Genomic DNA, 26,089 nt, shown 5'->3' with positions numbered 1-26,089 from the left:
CAAAATCTGAGGATCGGCCTGATCTAATATTATCTCCAAGATTTTTTTTTCCTAGAGAAGGAGGAAAAAACCCCAGACACCTTATCTAATGTAATGGTTTCAGTTTCAGGTGGAACTACTGCCTACTGTGGCAAGCAAAGGAGTTTTGTCTGCTCAACAGAGGTGCAACTCTAAATACTGGTAATTAGAGACCATAAAAAGATTTGGGGACATTTTTAGGGTTTTTTTTTTTGTTGGTTGGTTGGGTTTTTATGTTCTGCTTTTGTGTTTCATTTTTTAGTATCACAGCAGCTAACAGGAGACAGATGGAAATGCAGTATTTTATGTACCTCCAAACCTGTTTACCAGTTAAATCTAAGTTGAAACTATTTGTATGATGCCCATACTGAGGGTGGCAGAGGTGGGGAAGTGGGGAAAGCAAATCAATCGTACTCACTACTCCATGGAGAGAAGTCTTGCAGGAAGATTACAAACAAAAATCCCTTCCAATTTCTTCTGAAATGCCTAACTGTGCACTTTCACTGTACAAGAAGTACCTGAACTATCAATTCTGAATGTGGAAAGGAAAGAGCTGCCCAATTTAGAAGACTTCTAAAAGAAACAACTATTTGTTTAATAATATCTACTAAGAGTATTTATTTAAAAATTCTTTTCCTAAGAATTCAACCTATGTTAGTTTTCTTTCCTAAACCACACTACTGCCTGTGGTATTTTACTGTATTTTGAAATACAGAAATTACTGGCAAGACTTTAACTGACATGTTTATAAATATTTGCTTTTGATATTAAAAAAACAAAAGAACATACCACCTATTGTTCTTCAAACACTTGTGGGAAACCATGAATTTGTTGTTTAAATTGCCTTCAGATTCCTGAATAAATTAGTTTTAACAACCAGTATCTGAGAAGCATCTCAACACTAGGAGAGGAATTCCATCACAGTGAAAGTTTTCCATGTTTTCATGAAGCCTTTAATGACTCCAAGCTCTTCTTCTTACTTACTTGCATTACCTTTTTCCTGAGTGGTATCTGCATCAGTGTTAGAGCTGACGGACTGGCTGTCGGAATTCTTGCTGCTGTCACCCAACTTTTTAAGTCTGTTCAATCGTTTGTCTGTTTCTCTCAGTCCATATTTACTGTTAATCACAGGAGTAGGTGCTGGCAATCCCACTCTTGATTTAAAAGCACCAGTTCCACGTCTATAAATAAAAAGAGGACACAAGGTATTAATAAATCTTAATGTAAACTTAGAGCTTTGTTTCATGTACAGTAGTTTGGATCCCAAGTACATCTGGATCAATGATACCAATAGCCACAGAACTGGTTAGCATTTTGTGGGTTGTCTTCTACCTGTCATCTTGGGTGCCTAATGTCTCAGTTGGCCAGCAAGAACAGCAGGATCACCTAGGAAGAGTACATGGATATATGCAGAGAGATGCAAATCTTCCTGGTGATGACTTTTGGAGGCTTGAAAGAAATTGTAGAGTGCCAAATCTCCCACTGCTCCAAACATACCCACAGATCCTTAGAAGAAGATCCTACCATTTTAACATTGCAAATTAACACTCTTTACAGCAGTTAAAATTGAGACACTTAAATATGGGTTTTTTTTGTAGTGTATAAAGTGACTGTTGTCTCATCAGTCTTGAAACAAGAAAGAATGAGTCCTTACTAACAGCCCCCAAAACAGCATCTTATATATTTGACTGCTTCTTCTACACTCTTGTAACTGAAAAGCAGATTTCTAAAGTTAGAATTACCCAAACATTAGCTTTAAAAAGTAACATTTTCCTGTACTTAATATACAAAAATGACAAGTTAATGAAAATGTTCAGACACATAAAACTAGTTTGTCCTGAAAAAGAAAGCATGTCCATATTACACTAAAATCAATGATCAAAAGAACTTGAGCAAAACGCCACATCACTCTGTGTAACAAGGGAGGAACAATTCTGGTGCCAATTTATTCAACACTTAACAGTTCCCATGACTGAAGTACACTTTTACTAGCAGCTCTCGAGATAAAGTCTGAGAATGCATCCTTCGCTTGGAATGACCTACCAACATCATGTGAGCTTAGAGGTCCATACCAGATGGTTTTCCCTTTAATTCCAAGACTTTTTAGTAATCAAAGTAGCCAGTAAAAATGAAAGCAGGATTATTGAACTATTTATATGTAGGTGCACTAAGCTATCTCTCAATATAAACAATATTTTGTCCTTTATAGGGTTTTTCTTCCTACAGTTAGATCAAAAAGAACAGTGAGTTCTGTGCAGCTCCTCTTGGAACTGGGTGAAGCTCTCTGAGATGATGCTGAGCCTCCCTGCACACAGTGAACAGAAATTTCAACATGGCAAAAAACAACTATGGAATTCTTTCAACTGATTTTGTGAAGAAACCAGGTTGGGACAGCACAGGTAAAAAACAAATAGAACAACTTTGCTGCTGTTGAGTGATGGACAGATAGAGGCAAATACTATCCAAATCAGTAGATATTTACAAATACACAACCCCCCAAGTTCTAACAACACTGGGTACTTTTCCCATTCCCAGCAGAAGAGAACTTCAGGTCCACATATAAAACATTAATGGAATTTGCTTTGTCTAGTGCAAAAAAGAGCAAAAGTTGGGGATCAGTTCACAATGGTCCTGTAGAAGCTGTAACTGCTTTTCCTTCCAATTCTACTTTATTCAGTACAAATATTTTTAAGAATCTACACCCCTGATTTGTTCTGTTTTGTCTCATTTTGGGCTAATCTCCAGAACAGAGAATCAAAAGATTAAGAGAACACAGAGTTCTCAGGAATCATCACCATTCTGTAACAACACAGAAAAATCATTATAGCAAACAGGTAGGAAGCAATTATTTTGTGTCCAAAGATCTGCGTACTCATAATCAAGGACGTTCAGTTTCACAAAATAGATCATGAATATGCCGAATTCCATTTGAAAGCTATTTACATCAATACATACCTTTCACAGGTGTAACATTCGCAGTATTCATTATTTTCTCCAAAAAACCCATCTCCGTAGTAACAGGAGATTTCTTCTCCAGGTTCAATATCTCTTAGAGCTTTCACACATGCTGTATCTCTGCCCGTTGATACAAACTGGGGAAGGAGATGACAGGAAGGGAAAAAAAGGGTTAATCATTAAGGCTGCACAGTATCTGAGTAAGGAAAAAAAGTAAAACAGTTGGGGAAGAAAAGTTGGAAGGACAAAGAAATAAAAAAAAAAGTGGGGTACTTTATTTATTTTTAATTTCTTGCTTACCTTACAGTTAGGTCTGCAATCTGAAAAAGGTCCAAAACATAAAGTCAATTAACTGTGGATAAGACCTGAAACATGAATAGTTGCAGATATCTAAAGTAAGGATTCACTCTGACTTCAGTAACTGCAGAATCTCAGCTAAATACTGGGAGTTAAGTTAGTACTGCACAAAGCCATACATCAAAAGATACCTGCTTTGGTACAGCTGGGTTTCTGACCTCTTCCCTGTGCTATCACAAATGTCCAGTTTCCCTCCTCTTCAGGGTAAACAGCTTTATCTGAAATCCTACCTGCTCTTTCTTTGGCACACAAATGCAACAGAATCAGCTAAGCTTCTGTGCAAAAGGTTAAAGAGCCGTAAGTTCACCTAATGAAGATGTTACTGTTGACTGAGTTCACAGACAATTCAAGGTAACCCACAATATGCTCTACTAATTGAGCTGCCAGTTCCAAAGTCTCTTTCAAGGAAGAGGGCATCACTTCCTAGAACCTTCTCCGAGTTTCACAGCTGATCAGCTCTGGCTGGGAAAATCCCAATAAGATTTTGTTCTACAGTAATACAGTATGCAAGATTCAGACATTTTTCTCCCAAGTTCCTGTGCTGTTCAGCTCACATACAACACTTCTGAATTTCTTATGCCCTTCAACATGCTTCCTATACTTACTACTCACCATGATTGATAAATGCAGCAGGACCAAGCCATAGTTGTGCACAGTTTTTTCGTGTGGAATACATGACACTGAAGTCATTTTCCCCATGCCTCAGCAGCATGTTTTCTTCCATTTCTGATAGTTCAGCAATACAGCCCACAAGTAATTCTATTTTATCATTTCGTTTCCTTTAATGTAAAAAGAGTAGCAGAAATAAGACAATGTGTGCCAAAATTACAAAATAATTTCACAGAAAGAAAAGTTGTTATAGAATCAATTACATCAAATCTGACATCAGAAACAATTACCACCATTGTTTCTACAATTTCCTGAGACTGTAGGCAAGAAATTGCAAGAGCTGATTACTTCAGCTTCTGCAATTGTTAAAACCAAAAGCAAGATCTTTTCATTTGTGTACACTCCCTCCCCATCATCACTTAAGAAATTTTGACTTCCTCCAGCTGCTCTTGCTTGTGTTTCCTATACTTCTTCCCATGGCCAGGAAAATCCAGTATAATGAAAATGCTTAGAGCTCCATGGCTTTTTAAGTGAGGCCCAGTAATGACTCAAAGAAAGGCTGGATGCAAGATGTTTTCCTTCAGCATGAAGCTGGTCCTTGAAATAGAGTGAGGAGGGGGAATGACAGACACCTACAAAAATCAACAAAACCACGAAGCCTTTGTGTGCAGACAGCTGATGTGCCATCGTGAATAAAGCAGTGCAGAGGCACTTGAATGCTCAGCTTAGTAGAAGCGCAGAGCTTCCATTTTCTTGCATGGGCGTTGTTTCCACTGCTCTTCAGAGTGGCCATTTCATATTTTGGCCAGATTACTCTGACACAGATGAATATGGAGATGCTAAAGGTACACGAAGGACACAAAATAGAAGTGAAGCCTTCTAAGTGCAAAATTCTCCTTTGACAGAGAATGCTGAGAACTCTCATCAGTTTTGAGTCTCAGCAGTTTTCCGGGTACCAGCAGGGTGGAGAAGCAGCTCTCCTGTCTTGCTCACCTCTCAGGCCACTCAAAATTTTGAGCATGAAAACTTAATCTGTTTTCAACACACCTACATGCAAAGCTTCTACCCCAAAGAATCAGCCAAGAGGTGAATTAAAAAAAAAAAAAAAAACCAACAAGGAAAAACCCCCAATCAGTATTTTTTGGGTTTTATCATGATTGTGGAACTTTCAGCTCTGGTCATGAAGAGCTGGAAACTGGCCTCAGCCTATTTAAAGCTTTCTCTGCAACACGTGGAGGTTGTGTTGCCACCAGCAGGGTGTCGAGCCACTCAATTTCAGTGTGAACATAACAGCATTTCCTCACCTCAGATGTGCTGGTGCGAATGGGTACTGCCACAAAGCAAAGCTCATACAATTGGTGTGTACACTTGAACTGATTTTAAAATCTGAATTAAGCCAGAATCTGCTGGTACTGCCACACATACGCTTCTAATGAAACTCAGATGTGCCAAAATGAGATGGGGAAATACAGTGGGGTTCCAGCCTTGTGTTTCCAGGAGAGATTTATCTTGCACAATCAAAATGTGCAAATAACACCTGTTTAAAAAAGCCAAAAATCTAATTTCCCCCACAATTATTTGCTGTATAACAAATCTGCCAGAATGTCGTGTTACTCACAACTCTTGAGTAAAGAAAAACACTAATCTGACTGAAAATAAGATTTAAAAAAAAAAAATTGCATAATGAACACTACATGCATATGCCCAAATATAGAAAGGAATATCTTCCAGAGCCATGGATCCTGCATTAAGTACTTAGCAAAAACAGAGAGAAAACTCAATTTGCAAGTAACAATACAAAACTATCTCTTTCACTGGTTGCAGTTTTAATTCTAAATCACTTCTTAATATATTTTTTAAGATTCTTTCAAAATAATTGACAGAAACAGAATGCAACAGTGAACTGTATTTCTTACCATTCTTTCGTTGCAACAATTTTGGCTCCGTTTTGCTCAGAAGAATACCGATTACAAGGCAGTATCTCAAACCCACTGTCAGTTGCAAACATTCGTAAATAAATAAATACCTGCAATGAAAAAACCCAGTATTTGTCTGTTACAGGCAAAACAAAAGCAGTGAGGAACTTCTATTAAAAATAATGAAAGTGAACTGTACAAAAACACACACAAAATGGATACTGGAGTGGGATACTGTCTGCTGAAATGCGTTTCTATATGCTTTAGCTATATGTATTATGTTGATCTTACTTCTTCACAGTGACTTGCAGGAATCCTCACATGGGTAATGGGATTATCCAAAGAGTTTAAGAAAATTAAATATACCTTAAGTGGTACAAAATTGGTCCAACTAATGAAAATGGGTAATTTTTTTCTTAAAATCACTGAATAGTTGCATTCAAGCAATCTCTCATCTTTAAGAACCAGTGAGACCTAATAATCTATAGGAATCCATTTTATTATTTGAAATTCTGAAAAAAGATACTACTTCCACAACAAACCTAGATGCTGAATTCAAGGACTGTTGAATTATTTTTTTTTAGTTGAAGTGTGATTGTGTTATTCAAAGAACCACTTTGACAAAGTAGAACTTTGTCTGCTAACTTTTCACTGCGTTACTAGATTTGGTGCATTTTAAAGTAGGCCACATTCCTTTTGGTTGTACCTGGAAACAACAGACTCATTCCCGAAAAAGTGTCTTTTTTTTTTGTTAAGTAAACAATACTATGATTTTTTTGCTTTGAACTTTGAAAATCAACAACCTTTATGCTACATACAAAATGGATTTGGGGTGTGGGAAGTGGACGAGGAATAACACTCCCACAGAAAGCCCCTATACCCAAAACAACTGAGGTATTTTGATGTAACAAGGCTACTCCCTTTTCCTTTACCTTCTTTGGTCACCCACTTTGATTTACAAGAGCTGTGAGTAAAAAAGAACTAAAACAAACCCCAAGCCCCCCAAACAAACAAAAACCCCCAACCAAACCACAGTACAAATACACGGGGGAAAAACCCTTCTTTTCTACACTCTATTAATAAAAGGCAATGAAAGTTAACAAAAAAAAAAAAAAAAAAAAAAAAAAGGAGGGTGTGTCTAGTTAGGCTTTAAAAAAATAAAGGAAGTTTCTCTTAAAAAACAACAAAACAACATAAAACACTCGATTGCTTTACTATTGCTACATTCTTAAGAAATGTTTGTTTTCTTTGCCTTTCAACCATCTAAAAAAGCACATTAATTACAAATACACCTACATGTTCCTTGAATAACCTTTCCTGCATTTTGTTCTTGTTAAGAAAATAGTGCCGGGCCCAGTCACCTGACGTCAAGGACTTGAAGGCTTTTTCTAAGTGCTCATCTTTCTTAAAACGTTCAATCACCTCTTTGAGTTCTTCTTGCCTTCCTTTAATAGGTCGAAATCTGAAATAAAAAATAAAGCTATTCCAGTCCACCATCAGTCATTCTCAAGCCTTCCTCAGTTACTCGCAGCACACAGTTCTTCTGCTACCCATATAAACATTTAACTACCTGCATAAAGACACTGAACCAACTTTTGCCAAACCCAAAGCCTTATTATATGGATAAATTCACTACAGGGGATTATGTGGATCGCAAACTTAACATTCATTCATATAAAATACAACTCTTAATGACAACACAAGAAGTATCTACAAATACTAACACGTGGCAGAGATACTACATCTGTTGAAGATTAAGGTTCCACAAGTTACTGCAATCATAAGAAGTTTTCCCCCCCAAACAGGAAATCTTGCGCATGTAAATATGAAAACGAACACCTATACATTAGCAGAGAATTCCGCCTTCTTCCAAAAACTTGAGATTTAAGAAAAACTACCCTTCATATCTTCTGTGGGAAAAAGTAACAGAAAAAACCTGCATGACTGCTGGAAGTGGAAGCTCCATTTTTGAGCTGCAAAACCACCAAGAGAAAGCAGCACTTAGTTACAGATTATGCCAAATGCCTATAAATTGCCTCTGACTGAGCACATACCCCTATATGCTCTGCTTTGGGGCAGAGGTGGGGTGTGGGTATTCTTAAATATATGCCACGCCCCAGAAGACTCTTCACACAGATAAAAATTTCCCAGGATCATGAGAAAGAGTTTTCTGCAGCTCTTTTTACAGCTCGCATGTTTTGCTTACATAGCATTTGACAAAAGCGCTAAACAACCTAAGAGCTTCTGAGCAAATGTGTAAGAGTAAGTCCTGTTACTTGTTGCTGCAAGTGCATTACTATGCTGATTTTATTTCCTCTTACTTGCCAAATGAAATCTGTATTTCATTACAAAAATAAACAACGGGGAAAAAAAATTATTGAAGCTGGTGGAAGGAAACTTCCATCAACTTCCTCACTGATAACGCTGTTTTTTAAACTGCTAAGTGAATGGACTTATTGTCACCTTAGAACACTGAATGTTGCAAGTAACTTCTTTTTAAATGACCACCTAGGATTTGGTTCTTCCATACAACTTGTATAAAGGAAACAAGAAAGTGTTACTTCCCAATTTTGTTTCACTTTTTAAAATACTAAGAGTCTAACCAGAAATAAGTAACAATGATGAGGATTTGATTTCCTTTGTTAGAAGGAAGATGCTTTATTTATGCTCCTGATACAATGAAGACAGACCTGCTAACAGCAGAATCACTTTCAGCAGGTTATCAGCATTCATGCTACTGCTTTTATAAAACTCTGAATTCTCCATCTGAAAAGCTTCCTTGTGACATAGTAACTAAGCAACCTTTTAGACCTTTTTGAATCCAGCAAAATTTATCAGCATAAACCTGTGGGCTTTCAGAGAACATGGTACAGTAAGGAGTTCTGAGCAGACATCAGTTTCAGTTCTCTTCTGGCTGGGCCACGACATTGAACAAGACAGCAGGAGTCAGTCAAGAAACAGATGCCTGCTTACAACTGTAGCACACACCATGCCAAGAAGTTTCAAATCAAATTCTTCATTAAAGAATAAACTTACCTCATCATCCCAAAAAGCTAACTACCTAACAAACTGATGAGACCTTATCATGCAAGAAAACACCCCTCAGACTAGAGATGACACAATCATTATTTTTGTTCTGCAGCACACCAAAGTCTTCCTCAACTTGCCAGTCACACATAGGAGTATCTCTGCTCTCCCAAAACCAGAAAGACTTTGCCCAGATTTGATAGTTGTAACTCACAGTGCTTCCTCATACATGAAGGGAATTTAAAATCATATAGCCTGAACTGAACCTGACTAGTTTCAGAACAGGGCTTGCACTCACTTTCAGTTCCAATCACAAACAACTTTCCCAGCAAGAAGCCAACTGCATTTACACCATGAGAAGTAGAGAGCACACCCATATGCACAAGCATTAAAGGTTAATATTTCACTTACACCTCTATCTGCAAATATTACATAAGGGAAAAACCCACAGGATTTACAAATGAAATTGGTCTTCAGCTATGTCTGTTCTTGCTGGGCTACATGAGTGATTGCCCTCTCCCTTACACTTTATTTTACATGTTGAAATGCACCATTTTTTAGCTAAGTGATCTGCAGGAGCAAAGATGGGTGGAAAAGCCATCACATTTGAAATTGCGTTACTACCGGAGACAGGCAATGTATGTGCTGATAGGCATCATCATACTTATTTATCATCAAGAAGCTTGGTCTAGGCTAGCTAAAGAAAACAGCATCCCAACTGAACCACCAGTGGGGAAAAGAAATACAGAAAGAAAAAGGAGGGCAGATGCCAAGCTTAACAGTGGCTCTCACGACCTACAGAAAAAGAATCAACACCCTACATCTTCTAGCAATTCTAAGCACATCTTACAACCTCAAATGCTCGTATTTTAGGTCTTTCACAACACATGATTCTCAGAGGCTGACCTGATGTCTAAATGACCAGCTACCTTCGGTAGCTTGGAACCTGGCCCCAACCCATGAAAGTCACTTGCACACCGCCATGGATCACATTCAGCAGGTGTTTCTATGGGTTCTTGTCTCAGGCACCACACTGCTGGTGGAATTCATTAAGTGATTAGCAGAAACTCATGTAACACCATTCCTAAGAAGTAAAATAAATAGTGTATGCCCAAGCCTTGCAAAGGCCAAAAAGATGGCTGGAAACAAGAAAGGGATGAAGAGATTGTAAAACCCCCAAAACATTATCAGATCAGATGAATGCTAGATTGCATGTCAGGCATTTCAAACAGGAACTGGGTTTTTCAAAGATTATGACTCTCCTGCACCCAGGGGTTCAAAAATTAATACCAAGGACTCTCTGCAGCACCTCTATCAAAATGTTGTTCTTACATGGTGACAAGACAGAGATAATGAGAAAAGATAAAGAGGAATCCAAACAAGCAAGAAGTGTCCACAAGTACATGGGAAGATGCTGGAAACCAACATTATGTTCAACATTTCACTCCGAGGGTTCCCAAATTGGTGAAACAGAATGACACTGTGCACCCTGAGCCTGAGTTAGAGGGTTGTTCACAGCTCAGCAGCACATGTAAATTGCACTGAGAGCATATGAAATTTGTAAGCAAATTCAGAATACTACAGTCCAGACTCCTCATGAAAGGTTCAGTCTTTCACAGGTGTATCTCCATATATACTTTAAAAGGTACTTTCCTCATTTGAGACACTGAAGAAGCCAAGAAAGCCTAGAAGTCCAGTGTTCCTTAAGAACTGGGGTCTGCTGATAGGTACTTCACTTCTCCCAGGTGTATCATTGATTAGTTTATTCGTTAGTTCTTTGGAACCAAAAAGCCAATTGATTTTGAGAAGCAACCTTGCATACTACCACTTTGGTGTTACAGGGCTTCCACGTTGACATAAAAAAAATCCCAAAAACTTACACACCTGCTGAAAGAGTCTACACAACTGTTTCTGAGCTCCACCATGAAAACAGCCTGAAAAGGCCCCACAGCTAAATGTATGCATATAAAATGAGCCAAAGAAATTGTCTTTTAAGTATCAGTAAAACAGGAGACTAGTTCAAAGAAGAGAAATAGATAGAGAGAGCACAAGGAAACCAACAGAACAAACCAGCCAACCCAGTCTCTAAACAAAAGAGACAATTAAAACCAGAATTGTTTATCCAGACTTCTGGTTTCCTCCTATGAATAGTACCTTTATTAAATTCTATCATGGACACTGAACAAGACACATTGGTGTTGGAATCTGCTCACAGGCACAGACTCCTTGAGCCACCCTATGAGCAGCTCCAGAGGTGAGGTCTCATGGGACATGAAGTCTGCTGCAAAACAGTCTGGTCTTAGAAGTAAGCAAAGAATGAAAACCTCAGCTATGACAGTGTCTAAAGAAATAATATCAGCCTTTCTTCCTGACAACCTGCTGAACAGAAACTTTTCACACTTCCCTAGAAAATACTTATTTTTTCCTAGTCAACAAGATCTGATAAAACTGTGGCTACTGCAGTTTCAAAATGAGATAGAAGATGATCTCATCCCAGTTAAGGGCAAACTGATGTGGTCTCAGCAAGGAGGACGTAGGAAAATGGCTTGGGGAAGCAAAGCTCTTTCTCTCTCAAGTTTCTCTTACCTCAGGAGTACTTAAAGACTCTTGGAACTCCAAGGTATAAAGCCAAAGGTCAGTGAGATGCTTGCCTATAAAGGAAGTTAAAGGAGAGTTTCTGGTAAGTTCAGAAGCACAGTACCTTGCTCAGTCTCAGTCACTGAGAGCAGTGAGTTTGAACAAAAAGGATAAATTGATCCTGCAAGAGATCCAGTATGGAACTCCACACAGCATACCAGTGCATGATAAAGAGTTACTTCCAAACCTTGTTTCTTAACTTCTGACTAGGGAAAATCAGGAAGAGTGAATTTATCAAAACTAAATCAACCCATTAGCCTTTTAACAACAGGCACCTTGTCTGGATGGTATTTCTATTTAAGCAGCTGTGGAAAGACAGCAAGTTTATGTTCACCTAGTACCAGAGATTGAGCACAAAAGCTAAAACTGCAAGCCTGTTAAGCATTCAAGACAGCAGAACAAGAACTGAAAATCATCTATTTAAAATAAGCATAAACAACGTACTTAATTAACATGCATTTTGGCTTCCTCCCTGCCCAATCCTGTAGTATGAGTATTTTTTTTCTCAAAGCTAGTTATACAAGTTATGATCAACTTGTTCTGCATTTACTGCCAGTGTTTTCACATGGAAAAGAACTCGTGTTCTTTAAAAGCCAAATTTCATAACGACATTTCTAAAGAAGAAAGTAATCCACATTACTTAAATTTCTTGAACTGACACTAAATACACACCAGTGTAGTCAAAATTCCAATACAGCCAAGAACAGAAATAAAGAAAATTCTGAGACACGTAATTTCATTCTCCTTAGTATGGTTAGCAAAGAAGTATTTTTTAAAAAAATAAATAAGGGGACACAAGAAACCCCCCAAACCAACAACCCAGTGCTGTCCTCTAATCCTATTCTGACACTCCACATGGTAAATTTAATTTAGCAGTTAACATGACTACTGGATGCAAGCCACTCCATGTTTTGAAGATGTAACACTTTTTTGAAACTGAAAGTAAGAAAACTGTAAAAGTAAGGTGGTGGGTGTTGGTTTGAGGGGCAGGGCATGGTTGTTTAGGGTGGTTTTTTGGTAGTGATTTTTTTTTTTTTAATCCATAACATTTAGGAACAAAACCAGTTGGTTCCAATGTAATCACTGTGATTATACACAGTGAAGGAAGACAACTACAAGCAAAGTAAAGTGGATTAAGTGAATTAAGTGAATTAAGCTATCAGTAAAAATGATCTAGAAAAAACTGAAAAAGCAGTTTTTATGCCAAAGTCCAACAAAACAATTTTGTAAAGTACACAGACACTAATGTCTGAAGAATGTAAAAGCTTCACTGTGAAACAGGTTGTCACTACGTAAGAGTTGTGTACCTCTAATCCAGTATCTCCATAGGACCACAACACTGAAGCTGAATGTATGGCAACATAATCTTATGTAGCAGAACCCACATCACTTTTTCAGCCTCCAGACCTCACTCAAGATGAATATTGAGCCCTTTAGTTATTGTACTGAAATGAGCTAAAGAATGCAGAGGAGATTCAGCACAGACTCAAATGCAATGATATTGAACTGCTTTGTGTTTCTTGTCTCTTCTGCTCTGTGGTGACTCTAAGGGACAAAGAGTGATGTACCCTGTCAAGTTCAGTCACCTAAGTCAGTGACTGCTGCTGAGGCAGTGTCGAGAGAAACAGCTTCCTGTACACCATTCCCAAGCACTTAATGTTTCCAATGGAAAACACGGAAATTCTTGAAGCTTGGTCCTTTAGTCCTACGTACTCAAACTAAACCACCCACATCACACACCAGTTTGCAACTTCACTAAAAGCAGCAAACAGACCACAACGCATCTGACTTCTTAAATCACTCACAAATTTAGAAGCACATTGAAGTGCTCCCAGTATTCCCTAGCGTGATGCTGGTGCTTTAGGGAACCAGGAAACAGCACTGACTGGTAACAGCATCAATATGATCCAGAGTCTGGCTTAAAGTTTAAACAGTGACACCTTTGTATGTGAGATAGTATAAAGAGCAGATTAGCCACTAGGGCATGTGACTTTAAGATTCAGTGCTTAGCCTAGGGAAAAGCACCCAAAAATAAGAGATGGTAAGACGTGCAAGAGTTCACTTGGCATTTTACAAGTGTCAGTTTCAATCTCCAGTGTTTGTCAGCCTTCCACCCAGGGAAGTGCAGCTTGCAAAACGAGCTTTGTTTTTACCACAACAAACAAAGACTGATATAACAGGATTTGTACAAGAAGCAACAATACCCCTTAGAATAGTGGTATTTGACAAGAACATTACTTTCTAAGACATGGGGTTCCTTTATTAACTGCTAACCTGCTATTCTGTTGAGATAAGAGCTACGAATTTGATGAAAGGAGGACAACTGGGCCTGTAAAGAGGGTTGAAAGCTCTGAAAACAACCTGCTTTCTCTTGAAAATCCAAGAGGATGAAAAAAATTGCTTTTGGGTAAAGCCACTGAGGACATTTCCAGAACTACATGTTATACTGTCCTTCAAATCCCTGGTGACAAGAAGACATTTCAGAGGAACACTGGACAAACACATTAGGAGATTCAGTTGTAAGCTTTTGAGAAACAGTCTTCAGCTCTTTCAGACATTCCTGACTTGACAGTTTACAGAGCCAACAGCCCTATTCCCAAGACGGTGGGCGTTCACAAACTGCAGGACTTTATTTTTATACACCACAGAAAAAACCTCCAAACCAAAACACAAAAACACAACAAGTAGAGTAACAGTCATGTTCTTGTCACCACCCTAGCCTAAGATCATTAACTCAATACAAAGAAGATGGAAAACAAAGACATTTCAACATCAATCTAGATACTTTACTGTGAGGGGGTTTTTCTTCTCCAATCAATATACTCTGGATAAATGAAATTTACAAACTCTTCAACTGGAAGAACTAAGTAGAAAAAGTGCTTATAGAGAAGACACTCATACAAACAAAAATACAGACTTGGCTGTAAGCTTGGAGGTAAGGGGAAGGAGAATTTCAGTAAGTGATCATCAACTTACAATGGGCTGCAAAAATACAAACCTCTTACGTGTTTCCAACACAGCAGAATGGTGGCACAGACACTTTCACAGGGCATCTTCAAACAAATCAGAACAAAGGAACAGGAAATCTTTGCCTGCCACCATAACTGGCTGTTTTATTTTAAGCACACCTCCACAGATGAACTATGTAACTAATATGGCTCCATGGCACCGAAGCAGAAGATGCCCAAACATAAGCTGCAAATATTAACTTCTACTACATCATGATATTTGGGTACTGGAATCTGGCATTTTGGAAGCAGTACAGTTTTTTTCACACCTGCTTTTCCCCCACCTTCCCATAAAAACAACAGTAAGGAGTTCTAGAGTTCTCAGGAGCTCTAGAAATACTACAGTTTACTGGATGGAAGAAGATCATCTTAAGTATCACAGCCACAGTAACAAGGAGGCGTCATCACTGCACCAAAAAGATAAACAAGAACTATGCTGATGCTTGGACTTTAATTCATTACATCAGAAACTCTCTCAGTAGGACAATATGAAAGAGGCAAAAGGTGTGCATCTGGTAGGAGTTGTAAGCCTCACCTAAGTCTTTCCCATAGTGCTCCAAGATTATTAACTACTGTCCTTGAAGACTGCCTGTAACTGTTCTCCAAGTCTGAGAAAGGAAGAAATACATGATGATGGCCTTTGTGGAGCCTTTTAGTTCAAAATAGTAATTAAAGAAGTATTTTAGTTGTTGACAACCTATCGACATAAAACAACATTTATGAAAGTAGCTTTTCCAACTATTAAACAATGAATACCTCATTTCCATAGCAAAAAGCATAAGAATTAACTACCTGTGCATAACCTGCAGACTATCATTCATGCAACAAAACAAAAAATGCCTTTCAGCATGTATTTTTAGCTTGATTTACTGATGAAAATACAAAGACACTTCAAACTGAACCATAAGAATATCCACCTGGACAATGTTTGGGCACAATGTACTATTGTAACCAATAGCATGGAGAGAAGAGGAAGAACCCCAACATCCTTCTTTGAAGGTAGATGTTGCACTCTCCAGCAAAGAAGAAGAATCTTTGGGGTAAGTCTTTACAGTTATTAGGACCACACATCCTGATGCTGATGCTGTCAGGCTATACCAGCAACTATTTATGTAACATGACAACACCAATTCATCTAGCAGTCATTTTTGAAGCAATCTGTTTGTTGTATACATACATACATACAATTTGCTTCACTGATACTGTGGGTATGTGACTGTGCTGCACAGGTGAACTGTCCTTTAAAAACAGTCGCATCAACAGTTTGAAGGGCTGAAAGTCTGTTTCCCATGATGTGCTGCCTGGAAACTCCAGCTCTTATTGCACAGTAATAAGCACACAATTCCTGTCCTTAGAAACTTATAATTTATATGTAGTTTCCCCACTGAGCTATCAATACAGATCTTGTATGCAAACAGGCTTAACAGAGATCTATAGAACAGAGTTATCATCAGTGGTACATGTGTAACAGAGGGAGAAGCACAAAAGCTAAACCCCAAGACCACACAGAATTCACAACCGAAGTATTCAGACAGAAGTGTAACAGTGCAGAAGTAGGTGCAACTCCGGTAAGCAAGTTTCCAGCTGGCACATTTATTTATCTTATCCATACAGACACGTCTGAGTAGCAATTCCTTCAGCAAGGGTCTGCAAGAACTTCAGATCAATTAGCACCAAAACTGAACCGCTCAGGAGCTACATCTTTCTTATGATGTTTAAGAGTAAGGAAGGAAAAAAAAAGCACCCAGGCACACGGAATAAACAGAAAAGTTACCAAACACTGGCTTCTGCCTTTGAAAGATTTCAAATGACTATTGGTTTCAAACTTACGATTAGTTAACTGTTTAAGCTAGGAAATGGTGCCTATTACCAACCTGTTCTACAGCACAGATAAACGAAACTAATGGAAAGACCTATGATGGAACATGTGAGAGCCTCCATTTGTAGTGCTGAGTTCCAGACTCACATGCAACACTATTTCAAGGCAGAAGCTACTCACAAATTTGCATTCTTTCACTTTCTTAAAACATGCGTGAAATTCCATGGTTTTGCTGATTTACATCAACTAAGAAGATGAATTCTTTTCTAGAAAAATAAAGACAAGTTACCTAGTATTCATTTTGTGTGTCTGAAAACCTAAATAGGGATCAAGAACCAAACTAGTTGCTAGGTCATCATTTTCACAGAGTTCCTTGGCAGACATTCCAGAGGAAGGCACATAACGACTTTGACCCTCAAATCCTGAAGCACCGCTACCTGCAAATAAGAAAGCACAAATTAGATATCATTTAAGGGACATTACAGAGCCCAGCTACATTGAGGGACAGACAGATACACAGGCTGGAGGCAAAAAATACAGAACAATTGAGGAAGATGATAAAATACCTGAAGAAGAAGAGGCACAGTTAATTTTCCCCTCTTGCTTTTTTCATTTATGTAGTAGTCAAGGGAGAAAGTATTTTAAAATGTTATTTTATGGATTTGTTTAATTAATTTTCGTTTCCTTCTCTCTTCCGTTCCCCAACTACAAGCATCTTTCCAGACTACACAGTTCAGTAATGCCTACCTCTAAAATTTCTGACCTATAAATGTGATGAAACAACGAAATTTGAAATCTGATTTTCTGAAAAGTCTAAATAAAGGACTTTAATTTGCATTTAATCCTTCATCCCAGACCAAGAGTAAAAATCCATATTCCTTAAAATCATTCCATAAAGGCTAAGAATGTATATGACTTCATTAAAAAGCAGGGTTTACTTCTACAAGTGTATTCACTGAAAGATACGCAAGTACTTCAAATTATGTTATCCACTTCAAATCATACTAGTTGTCATTTAGTGCCAATCATGCATTTTATAATTAAAACAGTTCAAAATTGATTTATACCCAGTTATTCTTATTTTACTTCTAAACTGATCTGAAGATATCTATATTCCTGAAGGGAGTTAACACATCCAGAAAATACATACATAACTGATATTTCTGATGCTAGCTCCATGCTGACTGCAGATCTCCCTCATGAGTTAGGTAAGACAGAAGCCTGGCTTGCAAACTAGGAAGTGAATCACAGCACTAAGCAGCAGAAACATGTACATACATCTGCTTGATCTTCTCTCAACTCCGTTTTTGCCCGTCTTTGGATTCTCCTTTCCTGCATGCTGCAATTTGGTCTGCGCGTGGTCATTAGATGACTTGCTTCCACTTCTCCGGCCATTCACTACCATGTTCTTGGATTCTCCCAGCCACTTCATACCCACAGACAATCTGACTCAGTTGCATTTAGTCACTTTTCAAAAGGCTTGGAGAAGTGGATGAATAAATTCAGTTCCAATTCCTACTGGAAGTAAAACATAAACATGATTAGACCTTACCGGGAAACTGTTTTCAGGACACAGAGTTTAAAAAAAAATAGTAACACCCCAACAACAACACCAATAAACCCAAACACACCCCCATGCTCCCCCCCTCCCCCCCCCCAAAAAAGTGGGGAAAGGTGGGAGGAAAGATGGCAACCTGCATTTGCATTAGGAAGAAAGAAAAGCCATTTGTTATCACCAGTACACAGAAGTGTGAACAGGTGATGTATTGTCCTACAACTTACAATGGCATCTGGCAGCAAGGATGGAATTCTAAAGTTGATAAATTGCTAATGACAACTCATTTTTAAGAGCTGGACTATACCCATGGATATACCTGTACAAGCATATGTACATGTGGATAAACACATCCAGAGCTATGTGACTCCAGACCTAGAGTATTTTCAAATACCTATCCAATTAAGATTCTATCTCCTAATACATAAAACCCATAACCTATTGGGAACTCTACAGCAAGGAAGACCATTTTACAAGCAACCTCCAAGAATTAAAGATGTTAGGGGAAAGATGTTAAATCTTTATTAAAAAGTCAGAGTTCAAAAAACCCTCAATGATGACCTAGAGGACCCAGGCTACTATTCCTACTGTTCCATATTACAAAACAAACCAGTCACAACACACCTGGTTCAATGTGCCAATACTAAGTGGGGTCACAAGTATAGTTGAAATTTTACAGTATGTAAGAGTCTAGCAAAGCACATGCTAGTTTTTGTCTGCAGTCTCAATGTTTTCTGCATAAATAATTACAAGAAAGCTAAAAACTTTAAATAAATTTTAAATAATGTTTTTGTACACAGTTGTATCTCACTCTATAACTTCCAGGAAAAAATCTGATTTACACAATTACATTACAATTGCATTTATGCATTAGTAATTCATTCACTTGATTTTAATTCACCCTCCTCCCTACTGTTTCCTCACAAATAAATAAATTGTGGCTTTTCACTTTACTGTAATTATAAAAAGAACGTCAATGCTCTGCTCACAGCTGGTAACAGGCCATTGTAACATGCATTTCAATCTGGTGGAAGAAAGTCACAACAAACTAACAGATGTTTGAAATACTGTCTTTTGTAGAAATTCTGCTTTTTATCAGGTGAGAGTAGTAAACGACTAGATTTCTGTTAGACACCTATGTGATCCAGCTACTTAAAGAAACGTTCATGGCCAGATGATTTGTAATTAAGTTATTTACAAAGATGAAGAAAATTGAGGCAATTAGGGAAACACAGTGAAGACAAGTGTATTGTTTATTAACAGATGCATTGCCTCAAACATCCTACTAGAACATATCACCCAGAAACTGACAGGTTTTAGAACCTTTTACAAATTGTCACAGAAGGGCAGTAAAGACTATCAACAAAGTGTAACAGAATCACACTGAGCAAAAGCTGGCTCAATTACTGCATCAATACAAAGAAAAAGAATTGAGATCGTTTCAGTGGACAAAGAATTTTCTTGCTGCCAGTAACAGAAAGCATTTTTTTTAACCTCAAGATTATTCATTCAACTATAGGTAGACGCAGCCATTTTTACAAAGTTCCTCCAAAAAACCCTTGGATAGGCGCTTTTTTCCCTTCATAGAACTTGCCTGATAACATAAACCTAAAAAATCCCCCAACAAAAACCTCAAAAACAATCAAATAACCCCCTAAACTTCCTTGTTAAGCATTCCACCTGAACTTCTGTCAGACCAACCCTGTGAAGATACACCACTGACTGACTCTGATGTAAACTCTTAATGACAAAACCACTCTCAAACTTTGCTTTTCTTACTTCTCAATCTATTAATTTTACATGTCTATATACTCTAATTAACCCCCATTCTGCCATGTTTTTGTAACATTGGTAATGAAAAGCACTAAAACAGAAACTACATTACAAACTTCCACGAAATTCAGTCTTGGTGTCTTTGTACACCAGGACTGAACTCCACCCTGCACTGGGCTTCAGCTCAAGAGCAGTGCAGGTGAATGAAACTACCATGAAGTCTGACTGTACATGGGCCCTGTATTGTATCCAGCAGTCTGGGGAAAATGCTTAATGTGGTACTTTCTGACAACTACCAGGTACAGGAGCCACAGGGCTGAAGGAAAGGTGTTCTCTGCACAAAGGAAACCCTTTCGCAAGTGCTGTTTGGGCAGGGTGCGTGAGTACTGTCTGTGCCAACACACTTCTGCTTAAACAATAACAGCAATGACAAGGAAGGTACCAGTGCAGAGGTAAGAAGCAAGGTGGCCACATAATCATACTCCAACTATACTAAACGTTAGGAAAAAGACTTCATTCTCCTCCAAAGTAGATTGATATAGACAGCAACATAATTCGTCCTCAAACAAAATCAGGTCATTTAGTGAAGCATAGCAAAATTCTGGTGAAAAATCATTCTTCATTTGGGCTCAACAGCCTAGTGAGCAAGAAAACCTTTGTCTCCATCTACTGCTGCCTCTCCTTTCTAGTAGGAGCCAAATGACAAACTTGAAGACAGCAAGTGTGCCTCTTCAGCCTCTATTCAAAAGGACAAGAGGCAATAGGCAGAAACAGATGCACAGAAGTTCCACCTGAATATGAGGAAGAACATCTTTACTGTCTGGGTGAATGAGCACTGGAACAGATTGCCTCGAGAGGTTGTGGGATCTCCCTCACTGGAGGCATTCAGGATCTATCTGGACACAATCTTGTGCCACGTGCTCTGGGATGGCCCTGCTTAAGCAGGGAGGTTGGGCCAGAGGACCCACTAAGGTCCTTTCCAACCTGACCCATTCCGGGATTCTGTGATTCCTTCTCCCAGTACCCAAACTGCTTCCCAGACATGATATCAAAAGCCAGAAACAACAGCCAGGATTCCTTTCCCCATGAATATCGCAGCTGCTAATGCCAACAGAAAACCTGAAAGGGAGCAAGAAATGCCCCATTCACCACCACCATGTGATATTTAATTTATCTTCAGATTTGATTTGTTCTCACTACTAGCTACATCAGACTCATACTGACAAGTCTTTTAGGAACTGAGAAAAGGAAGAGATGAACACTATCTTTCCATTTAATAAAAAACTCAAATATACTTGCACCACCACATAGTTAGAAACTCTTGCTACAGAGCTCTGCCATCAAAATCTAAAACCACACATGGACCACTTAGGACTTCAAGTTTATCTGTAACTGTGAAGTTTACCAGCACAATTAGAGCTTCCAAGGGACCTTCTGTATTTCAATATAAATGACCACACTGCTGTTTTAACTCTTTATTAACAACACCACTACTCTTTAAATTACACTGCCTTTAGCAATTCTATTCTGGTAGTTTGACAGGCACATTTCCTCAAATGCCAAAATACAGCTCAATTGCATTTGGCACCTCTCACTGAGGTATGTGGCATTTCATTGCAACCGTACTCTTTAAAATGAAAACTCAGGTTTCATTTATTTGGTTCTAAATTTACTAAACCTATTAACACTTTTTGAGCATTATTTGCATATCAGTAACACTCAGAAGCACCATTCAACAACTGAAGCAGAAACACAATCGATGCAGCCATCACCCAAGATACTCCAAAGCCTCCAAGAGCTACCCAGAATTGTTTACCAGACTGATTAAACAGTGCCATTCAGATTTACATTACACTTGGAAAGCCTTAGTCCTTTCATAATGGGAAGGGTAGTAAATCCCTATCAATTTGAGTAAAGAAATTCATAAAACAGATCTCAAAAGTTGTCTGAGCCTCCCAGAATTTGGGTCCTCATCTGTGAAAGCCATCAATTCAGAAAAGTCTTGTTGTGAGAGGGAAAAAAAGCTGCACAAAACCAAATCAACAAAACCCTAAACCATTGAAACACAGCAGTACCTATAAGAAATTCAAATACAATTTATTTTCGTTTACCATAACACATTTTTTGCATATACGTTTTTATTACTTAAAGGACAGAGACAGCTTCTAACATAGGCAAAGAGGCAGTGGGTTTTATTCATCCTTCTCCAGGACACAGGCAAATACACTAGGATCAGGAGGTTTTACTAACAAGTAGGGTCATCCTCTCCTTTCCTATAGTTTCAAGTATACAGACAAGCAACGGACCTCCCTTAAAACAGTTTATGGATTTTTTTATTTTTAAGAACTCAAACACCTAAATTTTGGCTTGCCTTTTTTTTTTTTTTTTTTTTTTTGGTAATTAACAATAGCTGCAAAAAAGTTTTCCTCAACAAGACAGTGACCTAAACCAAATATGCACCAAAAAAACCAAGCAAAAAAACCCAGCCTCAGCTCTTCTGGACACATCAGAGGAATCAAGAGAAAAGACATAGGTTTCATTACTGATAGCCCTGCAAAAAGTAACAGACCTTTGAGTTCGCGAAGCAGAGCAAAACTGCAACAAGTTTTCCTATGGGATCACCAGAATAAAAAAGACTGATCAAAATCAGCTGAATGAAAACTTGCACAGCTTTAAGGAGCTATTCAAAACAGTCTCAAGTCTTATTTTGGTTACTGCATTTGGGATGAACTGGTTCAGTAAATTGGACCCCCAGAAAATGTTTTTTGAGTGTTTTCAGCTAGTTAGTGCTGAGAATAAGCTCAGTGCAGAACTGGACACGGATTAGTAGTGGCATGGGGAGGCTGCAAGACTGTGTCAAAACTGACTCCGGTCAGTTCAGTCTGCTGTGGAACCACAGCCCCAGGACACAGGTTTGTGAGAGCACACCTGGGTCCAGAACTGACCCAAACCCAGGCTCGAGTCTCTCACCAATAGCTCGGCCTGTACATTCCCTTTTTCTGTTGTGCAGCCATGTGATTTTTGTGTGTCAGTTTGGATACTAATCCAAGCACAATGCAGGCACAGAAGCAATCCAGTACCAGCACAAACTGAGTGTCAGAGAGAGAACTACACTTCAGCAGCTCCTGCCCCTTCTCCCCTGCCACGCCATATCCTTCTCAGGGTGAGGCTGAGCACAGCACCCAAAGCCTGTGTGATCCCCGCAAGTCACTGCAACAACTCCTGCATTCAGCAGTCACAGATACAATATAAAAGCTTGCTACTTCCAGAAAAGGGAGAACCTAATTCCTCCCACCTGCCAAGTCACACAAACATTTCCACCAATTCTAGTGCTCTGTGGACCTCTCCATAACCCAATTTAACTCTGTGTGTGTGCAGCTACGTGACTTACACGGGTTCAGGTTCAGTTCAGGGCAGACCCACCATGGCTAGATCAAACAGTTCAATGAAGACTCCAAACCAGTGTAAGTCCAAAAGTAGCCCTGCTGCCTCCCCACCTGCTTGTGCCCACTTCCACACCATCCTCCCTCTGCGCCAGCAAAACAAATGCAGAGCCAAGTGACCTGAATGATTCGGCCACTGAATCAGGAGAGTCACCAGACAAGTCTGAACCTGGCTGGCTGGAACGATGGGTGGATATTACAGGGTAGGGGGAACACACAAGGTCAGGGAAGTGGTTAAGAGTACTTAAGCTGGGACTTCTTTGCATCCTCAATCCACAGCTCTGGTTTAGCACAGGAGTATCAGACCTTACACTTACCACGCTAACTTGGGCAACTGTCTGTTGCCTTAAAGCATGTGCTGTTTGAAGTGAAGAGCATACTGGGAAGTGTAGTCCTGGAACAGGATAGTGCTAACAGAGCAAAAAAGCCATTCAAGAGCCCTAATCAATCCTGTTACAGAGTATACAAGGATACATCATCCCACTCATTCATTTTATATGCAATACATTAAGCAATTGCTTTAAATAAGTCTGAATTTCCAGTTTGTGAGCTCCAATGGTATAAAGCAGAGATGTCTGTGTCTATCTGGTCCTAATAACAGCCTGATAAAGAAACAGTAGAATCCAACTTTTCAACCAAGTAAGCCTTGATTTCCTCACACATTGTTACTTGCAAGGAAGAAAGCAAAGAACTGAAAAGTTCCGTTTTAATGAAAATTGAAGCAGATGCATCCATAGTTATAGTGGTCCGATTATGGAAACAAGGCATGGCTCTGTGTCAACTATCCTACAATGCATTTTAACCTTATTGACAAAAACCTGCCACTATGTATTTATAGTTACAGTATTAAACACTGATCAGATTGCCATCTCATATCACAGAATCAATTAGGTTGGGAAAGACCTCTGAGATCATCGAGTCCAATCTATGACTGAACACCACCCTGTCAACTAGATCATGGCACTAACTGACACGCCCGGTCTTTCCTTGAACACCTCCAGGGTCGGTGACTCCACCGCTTCCCTGAGCGGCCCATTTCAATGGCCCATCACCCCTTCTGTGAAGAACTTCTTTCTGACGTCCAACCTAAACCTCCTCGGCACAACTTAAGACCGTCCTCTTGTCCTGAGACGTGCTGCTCTGCACTGAATTCAAAGCACCAGATAACTCCACAAAGTTCTACACTTCAGGTTCTCACACTGCCTGTGACACACCCTGACAAACCACCACGCACTCTCCCTCTCACTCACCGGTTTCAGCGTTTCCGAGAGCAACGTCTTAAAGATAACTTTACTTTACAGTTTCAGATACAGATGCTGGACAAAGACGTGCCTTACCCTTTGACTAATGGCATATATCCTCCGATGAAAAACCACAAAAAAAACCCCAAAAAACAAAAAAAAACCAAAAAACCAAACAAAAAAAATCATACAAAAAACCCCCAAGGGAACTAGTCCGGCCATTCCATCAAACCGAGGGAAGACCGAGAGGGTCACTAAAGCCATCAGCCTAGACGTGTAACTACTGGAACGGGCCGACACTCCCGGCCCAGAACGCAGGTCCGGGCCGGCGGAAGGGGAGCGGGACCGGGTCCGGCCCGGGCGGCGCCGCCCCCGCGCCCGCTGCTGCCCCCTGCCGTTCTCCGCGCGCCGGCGCCGCCACACGCCCCGGCCCCGCGCGGCCCCCACCGCCCCCGGCCCCGGGGCCCGGCCCCGCCCGCGGCCGCCCCTCCGCCCGCGGGTCCCCGCTGCGTCCGCCGCTGTCAGCGCCCCGACAGCCGCCCCCGCCCTGCCCGCGGCGGCCCCGCACGCTGCCGGACCCCGGCGCGGTTCCTCACGCCCCCCCCCTCGCTGAGGGGCGCCTCCCCCGCCCCACAGAGCACACAGAGACCCTCCCCAGAGACCCAAACTCACCGCCCCGCGCTGGGGTCCCCCGCCGCCGGCGCTGCCCCCGCTGCCACTGGGGGAAAATGAATCATCAAAGGCAAGGGTGCGGGGAGGAGGGGGGGGGAGGGGAAGGGAGGAAGCTGAAGGGGGAAAAGTGAAGACCGAGCCAGGGAGGGGCGGAGTGGGGAGGAAAAACTAAGGAAGGGGGAGAAAAAAAAAAAGCGGCGATAGTGATAAAAATAATTCCGAGTGGGGGGAGGAAAAAAAATGGCGGATTAAAATCCAAGATGGCGGCGCCGAGGAGCGAGCGGCGCAGGGGGGAGGCGGCGGGGAGAGCCGCCTGGAGATCCCTCCGCCGCGCCCCGCGAGAAAGAGTCCCCCGGGCTCCCCCGCAGAGACCCCGCGGGGCGGCGGCGCGGACCGGCCGCCGCTTCTTCCTCCTTCTCCTCCTTCCCTGCGGGGAGCCCTCGTTCCGCCGCCCTGCCGAGCCAGGCGAGCGCCGCGCTGGCCGCCGCGCCCCGAAGTTTCTTCTTGTTCCTCCCGGCGGAGCCCGCGACCTCCTCGCCCCGTCCGGGGAGACGCCGAGTGCCCCTGCGCTCCCGGCGGCGGAGGGACACCGCGGACACCCGTCGCCGCGCACTCCCGCCGCCGCGGAAGGATACACCGCTCCCAAGGAAACACAACCCGCCCCCAGCCGCGCCGCTTCCCGCCGCCGCCTCCTCTCGCCGCCGCTTCACCGCGGGCGGCACGGGGGCAGCCGGGGCAGCGCGTCCGGCCGCGGAGCTGGGACGGCGGCGGCCGCGGGCCCCATGACCGCCCGGCGCGGCGGAGGGATCCCGCCGAGGGAGGGGAACGAGGCCCGGGCCGCCCGCACGGCCGTGTGTGTGGAGAAGAAGTGCCGCTCCGGGATCCCTCCGCGCGGTGCTGCCCTTTAAACACGGGGGACTCCCCGCCGCGGGGCGCGCACCGGGATGGGTGTTCTTGTGCTGCCTCCCGGTTCCCCTGCTGCGCGGGTCTCGGGGGCCTGTAAGGCGACGGCTCGCCCTGCCGGGGGAGAGAGGAGCGGGACCGCAACCTCAGCTCTTC

General features: G+C 41.0%; 1 protein-coding gene and 1 long non-coding RNA gene across 9 annotated transcripts in view; one reads left to right on the top strand and one right to left on the bottom strand.

The window, feature by feature from the left end:
* LOC120410040 overlaps positions 1 to 2,712 on the top strand; it is a 37,648-nt gene extending 34,936 nt beyond the window's left edge. The window contains exons 3-4 of the long non-coding RNA XR_005601957.1: positions 104 to 180; positions 2,228 to 2,712. This is a non-coding gene — a long non-coding RNA (uncharacterized LOC120410040). The remainder of the gene's footprint in view (positions 1 to 103; positions 181 to 2,227) is intronic.
* KMT5B (lysine methyltransferase 5B) overlaps positions 1 to 25,753 on the bottom strand; it is a 28,907-nt gene extending 3,154 nt beyond the window's left edge. Inside the window, exons 1-9 of one of the 8 annotated variants that reach the window (XM_039552253.1) lie at positions 25,031 to 25,752; positions 17,625 to 17,864; positions 16,636 to 16,783; positions 7,152 to 7,317; positions 5,856 to 5,965; positions 3,943 to 4,109; positions 3,274 to 3,293; positions 2,974 to 3,110; positions 1,003 to 1,199 (exon numbers count right to left, since the gene is read on the bottom strand). In XM_039552253.1, the coding sequence (XP_039408187.1) occupies positions 1,003 to 1,199; positions 2,974 to 3,110; positions 3,274 to 3,293; positions 3,943 to 4,109; positions 5,856 to 5,965; positions 7,152 to 7,317; positions 16,636 to 16,783; positions 17,625 to 17,778 (1,099 nt within the window). In that variant the 5' untranslated portion in view covers positions 17,779 to 17,864; positions 25,031 to 25,752. Of the gene's footprint in view, positions 1 to 994; positions 1,200 to 2,973; positions 3,111 to 3,273; positions 3,339 to 3,942; positions 4,110 to 5,855; positions 5,966 to 7,151; positions 7,318 to 16,635; positions 16,784 to 17,624; positions 17,865 to 24,454; positions 24,696 to 25,030 lie in introns of those variants that run through there. The other 7 variants (XM_039552252.1, XM_039552254.1, XM_010404448.3 and 4 more) reach the window with 7 other exon arrangements.
* Between the last annotated feature and the right edge of the window lie 336 nt (positions 25,754 to 26,089).

This window comes from Corvus cornix, chromosome 5 (genome assembly GCF_000738735.6).
Source record: "Corvus cornix cornix isolate S_Up_H32 chromosome 5, ASM73873v5, whole genome shotgun sequence".
NCBI lineage: Eukaryota > Metazoa > Chordata > Aves > Passeriformes > Corvidae > Corvus > Corvus cornix.
This window is presented reverse-complemented; position numbering and strand designations above follow the sequence as displayed.